The 13,524-nt window shown below is 45.1% G+C and overlaps 1 protein-coding gene across 1 annotated transcript in view; it reads right to left on the minus strand.

Annotated features, from left to right (window-relative positions):
• Positions 1 to 782: 782 nt before the first annotated feature.
• The window catches only part of efcc1 (EF-hand and coiled-coil domain containing 1), a 19,004-nt gene continuing 6,262 nt past the window's right edge, over positions 783 to 13,524 (minus strand). Inside the window, exons 3-8 of the mRNA XM_031567609.2 lie at positions 7,013 to 7,176; positions 6,328 to 6,463; positions 5,838 to 6,003; positions 4,499 to 4,657; positions 2,886 to 2,955; positions 783 to 2,687 (exon numbers count right to left, since the gene is read on the minus strand). Of these exons, the coding sequence (XP_031423469.1) occupies positions 2,551 to 2,687; positions 2,886 to 2,955; positions 4,499 to 4,657; positions 5,838 to 6,003; positions 6,328 to 6,463; positions 7,013 to 7,176 (832 nt within the window). The 3' untranslated portion in view covers positions 783 to 2,550. The remainder of the gene's footprint in view (positions 2,688 to 2,885; positions 2,956 to 4,498; positions 4,658 to 5,837; positions 6,004 to 6,327; positions 6,464 to 7,012; positions 7,177 to 13,524) is intronic.

Here is a 13,524-nt window from a genome sequence, read left to right on the forward strand (position 1 = left end):
TCCCTCAGCTCTTTCCATCTTCAACTACCGCAGTGGTTCTCAAACTTTTTCTGTCATTCCCCACTTTGAACAAGGGGGGCTATTCAAGCCCCACCTGTCCCTCATCGCTCCCATAAAATGGTAGGCCAAGCCCCCTTACGGGCTACATTGCCCGAGGGGACACAGGTTCAAGTCTGGCCTGATGTAATTTCCCAATCCTCTCCCCACCTCTTCTCCGCCTCGCTTCCTGTCATAACTTCATGTCATGTCCAAATAAAGGCATTAAAAAAAAAAAAAAAAAACATTTTTTTTTTTTTTTAATTGCGTTAAAATATTTTATCGCGTTAATCGCGGCCGCATTAATCGCATAGATTAACGCGTTAACGCTGACAGCCCTAGTATTAATGTATGCAGATTAAGTGAAGAAGTGAAGTTGGATATACTGTACATGTGCTGCTGTACGGGTTATGTACGAGTTCAAGTTAAAGTACTATTGGAATAGTATTACAAGCCTCTTCATTACTACAATACATAACATCCTGCTAACACCGTGGCTTGTTGAGTTGTTTTGTCACAGTTATTTTCCAGTTGCCAGTAGTTCACAGAATCCACCAAACGAGGATATGCTGACCCACAAAATAAAGTGCATTAAGAAAATAGCAAGCTAGTGCACCACTCTTGGTTAACCATTTAAATCATGTTCATGAGATTGTAGTTATTATAATCAGGATTCAAACACATTACACAAATAATGCTCTACTCTCATTCTTTTTCAAAGAATGACTGCATGTGGAAATACAAAGTTGCTACACTTGGCCCTTTATTCAAAGTGAAAATAAACATGTACAACTTTTTCACAACAACCAAAATGACTTCTCAGTCATGTTTGGAAATGACTTCTCAGTCTCAGAGTATGTTTTTGTGTTGTCTCCCCAACATTGCATTACATGATATTTCATTGTGTATGAACATTTTAAATATAGTTTTCAACAGGTATTTGTAGCAATTCAAAAGATAGATCCAAGAATTGTGAAATCACAGCAGGTAGCTTTTGTGTTGTGTATACAATATAACAAATAAAGAAGTGCTTTCTTCTAAGAGGGTCTGTGTCAACATGGAGCTGTTACCAAAGCTGTTAACTTTGTGTAAAAGCGTTACAGAATTCAAACACAGCAACATTAAAGCTGTTGGTTTTAGCTGTCCATTTTCCTGACAATAATACTTAGCATGTATTTTACACCAAATATGAGAGGACCTAGTCAAAGAAAGAGCCTTGTAGCATTGACAAATATTCTTAAAAGCTTGCCTAATAAAATAGCTACCTCAAGTGCTTAAAAGTAATGTGATCACCTGGCAATAAAGTCAGATCTAACCAAAGAATTACATAGCTGTAAACATGACAATATGGATGCAGTCTCAGTACAAGAAGCCAAAAGCAATGGCAACATTTCACAATGAAAATAAACAAACCAACAGACAGACAGGCAAACAAACAAATAAAAAGAGACAAACAAACAAATAACAAAACATCAAAAACACCTCAAGTTAGGTCTCATAATGCCATTATATCAGTCTTAATCATGTTTGCCCATTTAAAATGAGTCTGTGATAGTTTGGAGGTGACTAAGCAGAAATGATTCAGATTTTTAAAGATTTTTTACATCCCAGTCCATATTCAATCTGAAAATGTCTTCATGTTATATAGATGCTAATGAACCAAAATCACACAAGTCTTCTGACTGAAGGCTCAGACCTTGTGTTTTGAGTAACAAACACATATTCAACCTTCAACTAGACTTAAGTCAAGAGCATATGTACATTAAATGGCATCACTAGTATATTCTTTTACAGCCATTCTTACAAAAAATAATGAATTTCAAATTTAATGTTAATGTCAAAAAGAAGACTAGTAAAATATGCAACATATATTTTTTGTAATGCAAAAGGTGCATGCATGTATGAAAAAAAATATTCACAACACCAAAGTCTTTGAATGTTATGCTTATTGTTTTTCCCTGTACCTTCAAATTTTAAAATGCAATCTGATTTTATTTTCCACACTAATCACATGACCAATACCAAATACAAAGTGGTATATAAAACAAATACAAACACGTGTACCATGTCATGTAATGATAGCCATCTTGTCCTATAATTACAACGTTCCTTTGTTCTGGCGTCATTGTCCACAGTTTTTTTTTTTATTATTTGTTATTCAGGAGTGCAGTTGCAAAATGAAACTATAACAAATATGGGAGCTGACCAGATTTGAGCTGTGTGATATCTTATTGTCACCAATGAAACCTCTTGACAAACACATTTCCTGTAACACACAGTCTGAAAGAATCGGAGGGAAACCGTACCATATCATATCTGACATGCCTTAAAATGAACGAATTACAAATAAGTGATACTGCCACTTGTGTGAATGATAATAAAAGCATCCTCTGTTTGACAGACAGATATGTCTAAGTTTTCATCACTTTTGGCCATGTGTGTCAAGGCAAAGCAGAAGGCATTTCAGAGGCATCCTGTAGTCCATACCACCCTCCACTAGGTAGCAGTGTTCGATCAGCAGGAGATGAGGAGTGCGTTTGTGAGAGACTGATGACTCTGAGTCCGCTCCAGAGCCACGCTGCTGGATAAAATCTCACATGCCGCCAGTTCATGATACAGGGCATTAAGTACCTCCAGGATGTGAGCCTTCCCTGTGAACAAAGCCACAGATGTGAGTACTCCAAAAAAGCCAGGACACTAAAAGCAAGTCAGCTGTGCTCCAACAAATTACATTTGTGCTTCTATAGCTTTATGGAGCTCGGGGTCTTTGTAGAGGGTGGTAACTGTTTCACGAGAGCCGTATTCATTTAACTGGCTGTCTACTGATGCCTACTGTTGTGGCTACTTACCGTGTTGAGGGTCGCTGCATGACTCCAAAGTGCTCAAAAGAATCTTTCCCAGAGACCTCCTGGACACATTCTGAAATGGGAGAGAACTTGTCAGATTGCAAGAAAGGATTATCACTAAACGGCAGTGTAAACATAAGAGATCTTTGAAGCAAAGTGTAGGAAAAGAAGGCACAGAAATGTTTTTCACATCACACAAGCACTGGTCAAGGTCTAACATGAACTTGACATTCAAGGTTCAAGTTGGCTTTCGTGTTAACATAAGGTGGAGTTATACGTGGGACAGCAGGAATGTTACCAAGAGGTGAACAACACACACATACCCACACACACTAAAGAATCCACGCACTTTAAAACAAAGGAAGAGACTGCATGAATACATCCCCTGTTTCTGTGGACTATAAGGAAGCAACTAAGCCCTTTTGTTGGTTTTTTGAATACAGTTTGATCTATTGTCTGTGCCTCTGCCCCTTCAGGCTCTGTGCCGTTCACGTGTTTCTCCCAGTGCAAACACACAGGCTTGTGGCGCAGGTTGAGTTTAACTGCGGGTGACTCGCTTAGCACAGCGCATGAATTAGAGGAGCGGCCGGCCGACTACACTTCCTGCGCATTTGCAAGTCCAAAGGTGTGTGTACTGGCACTCGATCAGACCGCTCCCGTTGAGTCTCATTTCCTGGATGGCTGTGGCCCACGTCACGCTCCCATACATTTCCCCATGTCATCCATGGAGTCAGTGGACTTCAGAGACAGAGAGAAGGCCCTCAATTCCAATTCCTTTTTTTAATTCATTTCAGCTAAGTTTAATTGAAGCTGCTTGAACTAAGATCCGGGGGGCCTGCGACTGTGAAGAATGAGTGTAAAGGGACGAGGGATTGAGGGGCAAAAGTTTTAACAGAACCTGAAGGGGTGCCACTGACTGGTCTTATAAATGTAACAAACACTTCACAGAAGAGAGGTATAGAGAGAGCAATACGATAGCCTCATCATGAATAGACAAACGACTGCACATCAGTAGCATTTAACCATATCCTTTGCCTGTTCCTCACGCTTCTTTGGATGAAAATATTTGCTATGCGGCTGAATCTAAGTCATGCCAGGCACCAACACAATGTCAGACTCAAATATAAGTCGTCATGTATGATGGGCCAAAAAAGCATGCACACCAGTGAATGCTGGGTAATCATAGGTATAGACACTTTCTACCCAGGTGACACACCTCTTCAGCATAAGGCCTGTGCCACACTGCTTACCTCACCAGTGCGTGACGGTCGTGGAACCTCTTTATTTTCATTTCGGCGACCATGTTAGCAAGTTAGGGCAGCCACACAGACACGCGTCTGAGGCGCTGCTCAAGCCCTGCTGCAGCGGAGCCGCATCTAGTGTTTCGGCACGGAGCCTTTTTTTTCACGCATGAGGTGAGCAAAAATAGACCATGAAATACACAATTATAGACAGCCTGGCCGAGTCCTAAGCGAGTCTTTTTGACCACCTCTGGTAATCCCACATCCACCCTGCGCCGACCTTCATGATGTGTTTACTGTGCATCATGCACGCAGCTCTACACCTATCACACGTAAGCTACATCTTCAGTGCTGCAGCGCGGCTATCTGACTGACCAGGTCACGCAGTTGCTGTAGGAGCTGCAGCACGTCCACCAGCTTCTCCTCTACCAGGGACAGACGCACCCTCTCCGTCTCCAGCATCTGCAGCTCCATGTGCAGCAGCTCCGTCTCCTCCGCCTTCTGCTGCAGCTCCTGCACCAGTGCATCCTTCACCTGAGAAAGAGGAGGAGGAGGAGGAGGAGGAGGAAGAAGACAGAGACACATACATTAGCAGGACACCCCAATTGCACAGTGGAGTGAACATATCTAGATGTATTACATGGCATGGATATCCTAAATAATGTCTTAAATCTATAGTATGTTGTTATATTGTATTGTAATATGTTATATTGTATGATATGGAGATGCTTTAGAGAAACCATAGGCATTAGTACTGTAAAAGTGATTCTATGGCAACAGAATAAATTAGCACACAACTTGACATTTTCACCTGTTTCTACAGGAGTTTGTTTTTCTAATCCAACAAAGTGGTTTGGATGTGAACCAGGGCAAAGTCCCAAATTAAAACAAACACATGACTTAATAGCACACCATCCCGCTTTCTTCTTCCTCCTTCCTGCTCTGTTGTTTCACCCGGCTGCATGTGTTCATGCTTGAGGTTCTGGGTGTGTGTGTGTTTCTGTGGCCAGTGCAGTGAGAACCAGCTGTGTGCATGCGCACACACACACACACACACACACATGTAGACCCACACACCCACATACATACTTCCTAGACACACACACACATACGCCCACACACACACACACACACACACAGGCAGGGTGGCTCCTTCTCCATAGCAGTGCTAGTGGTCGGGTGGTTGGGTGGGTGCAGAAAGCATGAGGGCTGCGCCACTCGCTGCGGTTCCTCCCTTTGAAGCCCTCCATTTCCATAACAACCCTTTAGCTGCGCTGTCCCCCCTCTAATCTAATTTTACACCCCATAGCCCTAGACTGACATAATGTAAGGGACGCCGCTCGGAATGAATTGGCTGTTGTTGGAGCGCCCGGGGGAGGGGGCAGGGTGCTGATGCTACAGGGGCGCCTGGCTGGGGGGTGAGACGTTGACGGGATGCCCTGGTTGGTCGATGCTTACATGGTCCCCCTGCATGGTCTCCTCCCTCAACTGTGTTCTTTCTGTGAACCAACCAGGGAGTGGGTGCCTATACTGAAAACGCTCCCGTGATATCGTCTTACCTCTGGAAGACATCCGGCTCTAATCCGGCCCTAATCTGGCAAGGCTCCACCGGTTCTGTGCCAGATCAGCAGCCCAAAAAATTTCCCAGACTCAGATATTATGAGGGTTTGTGCTGCGTGTGGTCTAAAGGGTTGGATGGAGGCCGTGTGGGTACCTGGTCCATGTCCATGTCACCTTTCCTGGCCTGGCCCTCCCTGAGCTCCAGCTGCCTGTTGAGGCGGGTGACCTTCTCCAGCAGTTCCAGCACGGCGCTCTGGCTCTCCTCGCTGCACGACTCCCCAAAGTGAGACAGCAGCCTCTTCACAGCTTTCTCATCACACCTGCGGAGGACAGGACTGTGACTCTCTCCCGCTCTCTTTTTCTTTTCTACTTATGTATGTCTGTTTGTGTGTGTGCGTGCCTGCATATTTGCTTCAGACCATTGTTTTATTATAACTGTGCCATTGTGAAAATGTCTTATGTGTGTGTTTGTATAATTTAGATCATATATTTGATGCAGTCTGCTACACCTTAGAGAAATCAAAAAAAGCAAAAGAGACAGGGAAATGAGGAGAGAAGTGGAAGAGAAAGAACAGAGAGAAAGACACAGAGACACCACACCAGGGACAGATGAGGAGGGACAGATGAGCGCGGGGTCCCCTTACCTGTCCCCGCAGCAGGACAGCCTGGTGAGGATCCTCTTCACCTCGTCCACCTGCTTCTGCTGCTCCCCTGTCCACCGGTCCTCCTCCTCGTCTGACGCTGCCTGGCCCTCCACCGAGCGGAACAGCTGCTCCTCCACTGCAGGGAGAACAGCCACAGTGAGAACAGCCACAGCGAGAACCGCCACAGGGAGAACAGCCACAGTGTTCACACAGCTCTTCACATGCTCCTCCAATGTAGGGAGAACAGCCACAGCTCTTCACATTCACCTCTGCTCCTCCACTGCAGGGAGAACAGCCACAGTGAGAACAGCCACAGCTCCTCACATTCACCTCTGCTGCGGCTCGGTACACACCGGCCGCCATCGTGTATCTTCACCCATCTAAAATACGTGGTGCTCCTGGAATTCATGTGGAAAGTCAGTCTATTCTGTTTTTTTATTTATTTACTGGAGTGTTTCCTTGAGTGTTCAGTGGTTTTGATTGATTGATTGATTGATTGACATATTTGTTGACATACCTCACTTACATTTAAGTTACATTAAAGAGATTTTGAAATATGTTGTAGGTAGATTAAATGGTAACTAATTAATGTAGAATATAGCTAGAGACTAAAATAGGGGCTGTAACTCCAGTGCCTGTGGCGACGTTGTGATGTGAGTGGAGGTTTACAGGTAGGGGGTCTTACTGTTGTCAGGAGAGTTTTCTGCGTGGCCCGTGGGCGAGTGACGGGCCTGCCGGGAGTCCAGACAGCACCTCCTGTCCTCCCTGTCCAGACAGCACCTCCTGTCCTCCCGGTACTGCTGATCTGTAGCGCTGCTGAAAGGCACCGTCACTTTGGACACCTCCGACCTGCCGAGGAGAAAAGACTTCGTCATCACGTGGGCTATCAAACAGTCTCTCCCCACTGAGGATCACGTGGGCTATCAAACAGTCTCTCCCCACTGAGGAAAACAGGGGGAAACTATAAAAAGCGAACTACTGGACTAATGCATTGTGGCAAGAAAAATACAAAAGTTGTGGGTTTCATCCAGTGCACTGAATAAAGAAATGCCTATAGGCTTATATAATGTAAATACCTATCATTTTCAGTGTTTTACCGCCATTTATATGGCAATAGCAGAGCCATCATTTTGCTCGGAAATATGTCTATAAAGTAAGAAATAGACTAAATGGAGGAATTACATAACTTCAAAGGGAAGAGAAAGTAACATGAGACGTCTCTAATAATACACGCCCATAGCCACCATAATAATTTTATTGGCACATGGGATTCGGCTGTCTGAAGGCACTTTGGCAGACCGTAATTAAAACAAGACTCTGCAGCAGCTTCGAGCCGTTGTGAGCTGGATGGGTGTTCAGAGCGAAACTAATGTTTTCCTATGTTATCCTCATGTTTCAAAGATAAATGAAAACAATGGTGAGCTTTGAAAGCCAGGAGATTGTGATCGCATACTTTTTGACATGTTTGAAATTGAAATGCAACAGAAATTAAATTGTGCTTAAATACAACATACTATCATATTCAAGTGTTTTCGTATTATACTAAAAAATAAATAGAATTTCAGTCCAGAAACACACAGACGAATCACCTTGCTATCATTTGAATTGTACAGTTTCCCTAGCCTTTTATAAAGGAGGGAAATACGATAGGGGGGCCATAGTGAAGCAGACAGTAAGTGCTTCCAGATGACAGTGTCTTGCTAGGGGAAAAAAGAAATTTGGGGGTGGGGGGGTGGAAATACCACCAAAGAAATTCATTTTCAGCAGCACGTATCCCGCGAGAGCACAATCTAAATGAGCCCGGGAGTGCCCTCCACACACATCCTCCCTCCACCGGGGAAACCCAGCAGTAAAACGACGATAAATCTGTTAAGCACAAGTGCTACAAATATCACCTCGCCGTGCGCCTAATATGTGTGTGTGAGTGTGTGTGGCGTGTGTGTGTGTGTGTGTGTGTGAGAGCAATGCAGTAGGGTGGGGGTCTGCTTCATCAGTTGCTTCATGAATGAAACCTATTTGCGCAGAGGCCCGGATGAAAGCTCTGGGCAGTGGCCAAGGACTTAAATTTACTGCGCGACATTCGAAGCTATCAAAACAACACACACAAGTTGAAGTAGACGGAGCGTTTCAGACACCTGAAACCACTCCAGACATTTTGGTTTTCTCCAAAATGCCAAGCCAGCGTGCACTTGGCCTGGGAGAAACCAGCGGGTGAACCGTCTAGCCAGCACTGAATGGAAAAGTTACATCAGGCGTTTTGGGAATATACAAAGATATGGTTATTTCGTAAGCCTCTTCTCAGGCTTCTCAATTGATTAAACTAACAACAAGCAATAGTATAGTTCATAACAACTCTCTCAAATGTAAAGTAAATGTAGTCTAAAATGAGAATTTAATGACTAAATGGAATAGATGTTAAAGGCTTCCCCAGTGTTTTCCGTCAGGTCAAACATGGTTTCCCATACTGCTCTGCTCTCTGTATTGTCTACAGCTGTCACTGAAGGAGCAAAACCCAGCCCAGGTCTGGTGGACGACAACCATAAAAGACACTGCTCAGCAGTCATCTGGCATAGGTTAGCCGTCCAGTCATTGTTAATTCCCGTTTTTTTGATTCCATGCTTTATGTTGCTGAAAGGCGTACCTAGCATCGTGTGAGCTTAACCCCAATGGGGAAACAACCAGAGAAGTTGGCAGAGAGTGCATGCTAACGTTGTTTAAGCTTCTTTTTTTTTTCGTATCATGTGTTATGTGCAATGCGAATGAGCAAATGTTGCAGTGTTTCTCTGCACTCCTCTGCATGGCATTTTTACAAGGAACCAAAGACGCGCTTCAAAGATTTGGCCGGGGGACCTGAGAGAGTATAGTGTGTATCACCGTGGGCTTCCTTAACAAGAGAAGTGAGGCTCAATAATCATTTGGACATTTCCGGAACTGTCTGCACAGGCTGTGCTTGCATCCATCCAGGCACCACTCGACCCCCGAAACAAAAACAAAAAGAGGATGTGTAAAACTCATCAGCGAAATTCAGGACATACAAACAGGAACAAGGAAGTTTAAATTGACTAAAGCCAAGTTCACATCATTACAAAAAAAGCCTGTATACTGGCTAAGCCAATATTTTCAACAATAACGTACATTTTGAAAGTAATGAACACTTTTACCTAGAGGCAAAAACACAAATATGCATAACACAAAGCCCTATATGTCCACACACACATGGACTTAATAGAAGGAAATTAAAACAAAAGACCAACCTCTATGTTCGACTGAAAAACACTAATGAATGCAAATACATGATTTCTAGATGTTAATCTGTGTCTTCTTTACTCTGCCCCTGGGAGTAGACTGTTCCACTTGATTTAGTTTCTCTCTTTCAGCAGGAAAACAAAGGGCACTCTGGGGCCAAAGCAGAAACAGATGCAGGACGAAAGGAGTCAAAGAGACCGCCTGTACGTCTCCGTGGGCAACATTAATATTTGATCAATGCAAGGTGCTCGGCAGACCTGTCCGTTCGTCTCGCGTCTGAGCCGTGAGCTCGAGTCAAAACGCAATCGCGTCTCTGACCTCTGAATCCCCTCATATGTCACCCCAGCGCCACGAGCATTTTAACTCAGCGATATATTTGTGGGGTCGAGGGAATTCATAACATGGTCTTATATCACAGTCGTGTTTAGGCAGGACGTGAGCGATGGTTTGGTGGGCCAGTGCGAGTCCAGCTGCTCGTGGTTAGAGAGCAAGGACGCCAGGGCCACTTCCTGTGTTTATTAGAGCAACAGGCTGAACTTCCATTTACCCACGAGCCTCTGCATCCTCCCTCCACCTCGAGTCCACACTCGGGGTCAAAGCTGTTTAAGAATGAGTGAGTCCAACACACAGCACTGTTATCTACCGCGTCAGTTAGAGAACACTCAACAACGTGACGCCAATTCAACTAAGGAGAAAATAAAAAAAAAACACTGAGCAGAGCCCCAGTGCTCTTAGGAGTGTCATCAATCAATCGTGACACCTTAGGTGCGGCATTAGAGGCGAGGCCGTGTGAGCCTTGGGATGGATGGGCTCCTGCAGAGACAGCAGAAGAAGAAGACGTACGGCCAGATTCTTCTGTGAGTGAGAGATAACCTAAGTGTTGCAGAGGTGAGGCTGAGGCCCTTTCAACAGAGTGAGCACGGGTCAGGCAGCTTTTCTAGTTCTGCTGTTGTAAGGGGTAGACACGTAGACATACTTAGAAGAGGTATGTAAACAACTCCAGATGAGCGACGCACTGCAGGAAAACAACAGGGGAAAAAAAAAACAAAGAACCAGGGGAAATCTAGGGGAATCAGGTTGGAGGGAGTGGCAGAGAGTTCAGGGTATTTTCGAGGTGGGTTCCTGAGACTCTTGTGAAATGTGTGTGGTTGTGTGTGTGTGTGTGTGTGTAAGTGTGTTCACCAGCAATGGTGGATTCATGCTGATGTAGGCAGAGTGTGTGGAGGTCGGAGGAAAGGGAGGAGAAAAGGGGAAAACTTTCCAAGACTGAAAGCGAGCCCACTTGGCCAGGGAAGGTTTGGAAGCCCGCACAAGAACAACAGAACCATAAAAAAGAACACTCCTGCTCCCAGACATCCCTCCAACGTGTGTGTGTGTGTGTGTGTGTGTGTGTGTGCTGTCATTAGGAATGATTGATATTATTTCACCACTAGGAGACAGGACAGCTTGGTCCATATACAGCACTATAATTACTCGTAATCAGGTTTTTTTTTTTTTCATTACAGAATTACTTTGCATCTCGCTCGGTTAGTTTAGGTGTTTCTCTGTTGGCTTTTGGACCTTGGGGATATTTGCCTTCAGCTTACATAATAAGAAAAGTGTTGCCACAGCTGAGTACTTCACCCCTCTGCTTTCTTTTTTATTGTGAGGTGACACCACACGACCATTTTGTTTGTCTGGTTCTCCCTTTCTGTACTCCTCTCTCTCTCTCTCTCTCTCTCTCCTTTTCTCTATCCTTCCTCTGCGTCACTCTTTCAGCGTTTTTTTTGGCCGCAACTGAAAAAGGTCACTTATCTATTCTCCTCTCCCTTTCCACATAGTCAGGATATCTCAATTAAGACATTGCATAATACATTTCACTAATGAAGATCACAATCCTGAAAAAAAAAAAAAGTCCAGCCAAGTCCAACAAACCCACCCACACCCACACACACATGTATGTCAATGAACCATGCTTTAGAGCCTTGACATGTTTTCCCCTACTTGTTGAGTGCAGGCCATTATTTATGACCGAAACTTCTGTGCAAATAAAGACGGCAGTGGTGGTGGCGGCGTAGGCCATTTTTTTCCTCAACCTGACTTTTCCTGTGCGGGGCCTGGACATCCATCTCTGGGGGAGAAGTGACAGGACCTGGAGAACAAACAGCCAAGTGTTTGCCTTTTCCTCCAGATGGCGAGCTGTTTGAGCTTTTTCTCTCCTCCCTTTCTCCCTTTCTCCCCCTCTCCTCCGATCGCCTTTTTGTTCTTCTTCCAACACTTTCCATTGTCTGCAGGCTCACAGCTCTGCAAATGGCCCCAGCTGATTTAATCACTCTCCTCTCTCTCTCTCTCTCTCTCTCTCTCTCTCTCACTCTCTTTTTTTAAGAGCCTCAGGGCTAAAAGGTGCTGCGTATTTCTGTTCTCCCCTATGGTAATGAACTAGAGCTAGTTCCTGTCTGTTCCCACCAGCTGACCACCCAGGACAGCCCCTCCACATACACCCACCTCGGCTTCCTAAACTCATTACAGGCTGAAGAGCTGAAGGAGATGTTATGCAACCCTCCTGCCGGTAAAGATGCGTTTTTTGTGTCACCGAATAGTCTGACTTCTCTTTTTCATTTGTCTGTTTTTCACATCATTTTCGGAGTTGCATAAATGGGCTGTCTGAAATGCAAAAAGCGCACACGAGCTCTCTGCTAAGATTTATACCGTGGCAAACCCCAGTCTTGAGCAACAGACAGACAAAAACACATTTTATATCAGCTCAGAGGAGTGCCAATGGAACAACTTCTTACGCAACAGTGGAATCTTTTTGGTACATTTCACATCAGGTGAGGACAGCTGGGTCTCTGACATCCAGATTTAATAGGAATCTCTCGTCTATCGTCCCAGGAAAGTTACTCATCTCTCTTTCTCCGCTGAAGCTCCTCACTTCCCCCGTTTTCTGTCCTGTGCCACTGAAAGCACTTCAACCCCTCGCCATCTTTGAAATCAGCACCCTGTCAGGCCTTGCTGCCCTCTCACATGAGAGATCACAGGAGAGACTCTGTGATGAAGGTGGAAACTTTGATCTGTTCCAGCCCTGCATTACACCACACCTTTCAGCTCAGCCCACAGGCTGGGACATCGGATCCCCCCCCCAAACAGACCTCTTCCCTTCTGAAAAATGCAAAAATAATCACGTCAGCTACTGCAGGCAGAAAATGAGGATAATAAGTAAGGTGAAGAGGGGTGGAAGGAGACAGAAGTTTGTGTGTGTCTTCTGTGCTAAACTAAGTGGCAGATGGAAAGCAGGCTCAAGATGATACTTTGTAGAATTAAGGCTCCAGAGAGATAGTCCATGGGGAGACAGGCTTCACCGTGGGGAATATGAGAGGTGCTTTGCCAACATGAAGCAAAAGGAATTTAACGGCACTGGATTCTAGTGTTTCAGCAGAACAGCTTTGGTGGCAGATGGAGGTGCAATGGAGAATGTTTTGTAGGAGGGGTGAAGGAAGAAAAAAAAAAGAAAGTCAGAGAGACAGAGGGGGAAGAAAAGAGGGGAGGAAGAAAAATGAGCAGCGGACACACCTCTCAGCTCAGATAAAAGCCAAGGGGCTCAGTGACCGTGGGCTGATCAGACGCTGACCCCTCCGTGCGTGACCCGAGTCCCCGTCGCCCCTGGCAGCCGCATCAAAAAGCTTCCTCTTTTCACCGTGCCGCTGGACGCACTCCAGAGCTCTCTCACTGTCTGCCGTCTGCCCACGGGGTGAGCAGCTCTCGCAAGGGACACAGGGACCAGCCCTTTCTGCTCTGATCTGGACAACCCCTGACACTGCTACAAGAAGACTCAAGTGGCCACTCTTTCTTCCCCTCTCTCTCTCACTATCTGTGTGTATATGTGTTTGCATGCATGTGTGTGTATACGTTTATGTGTGTGTGTCGGTTTCCCCATGGCAGCACATGCTACAGCTTTCAAGAGCAGTAATAACA

This window comes from Clupea harengus, chromosome 5 (assembly GCF_900700415.2).
Source record: "Clupea harengus chromosome 5, Ch_v2.0.2, whole genome shotgun sequence".
NCBI classification, from domain to species: domain Eukaryota; kingdom Metazoa; phylum Chordata; class Actinopteri; order Clupeiformes; family Clupeidae; genus Clupea; species Clupea harengus.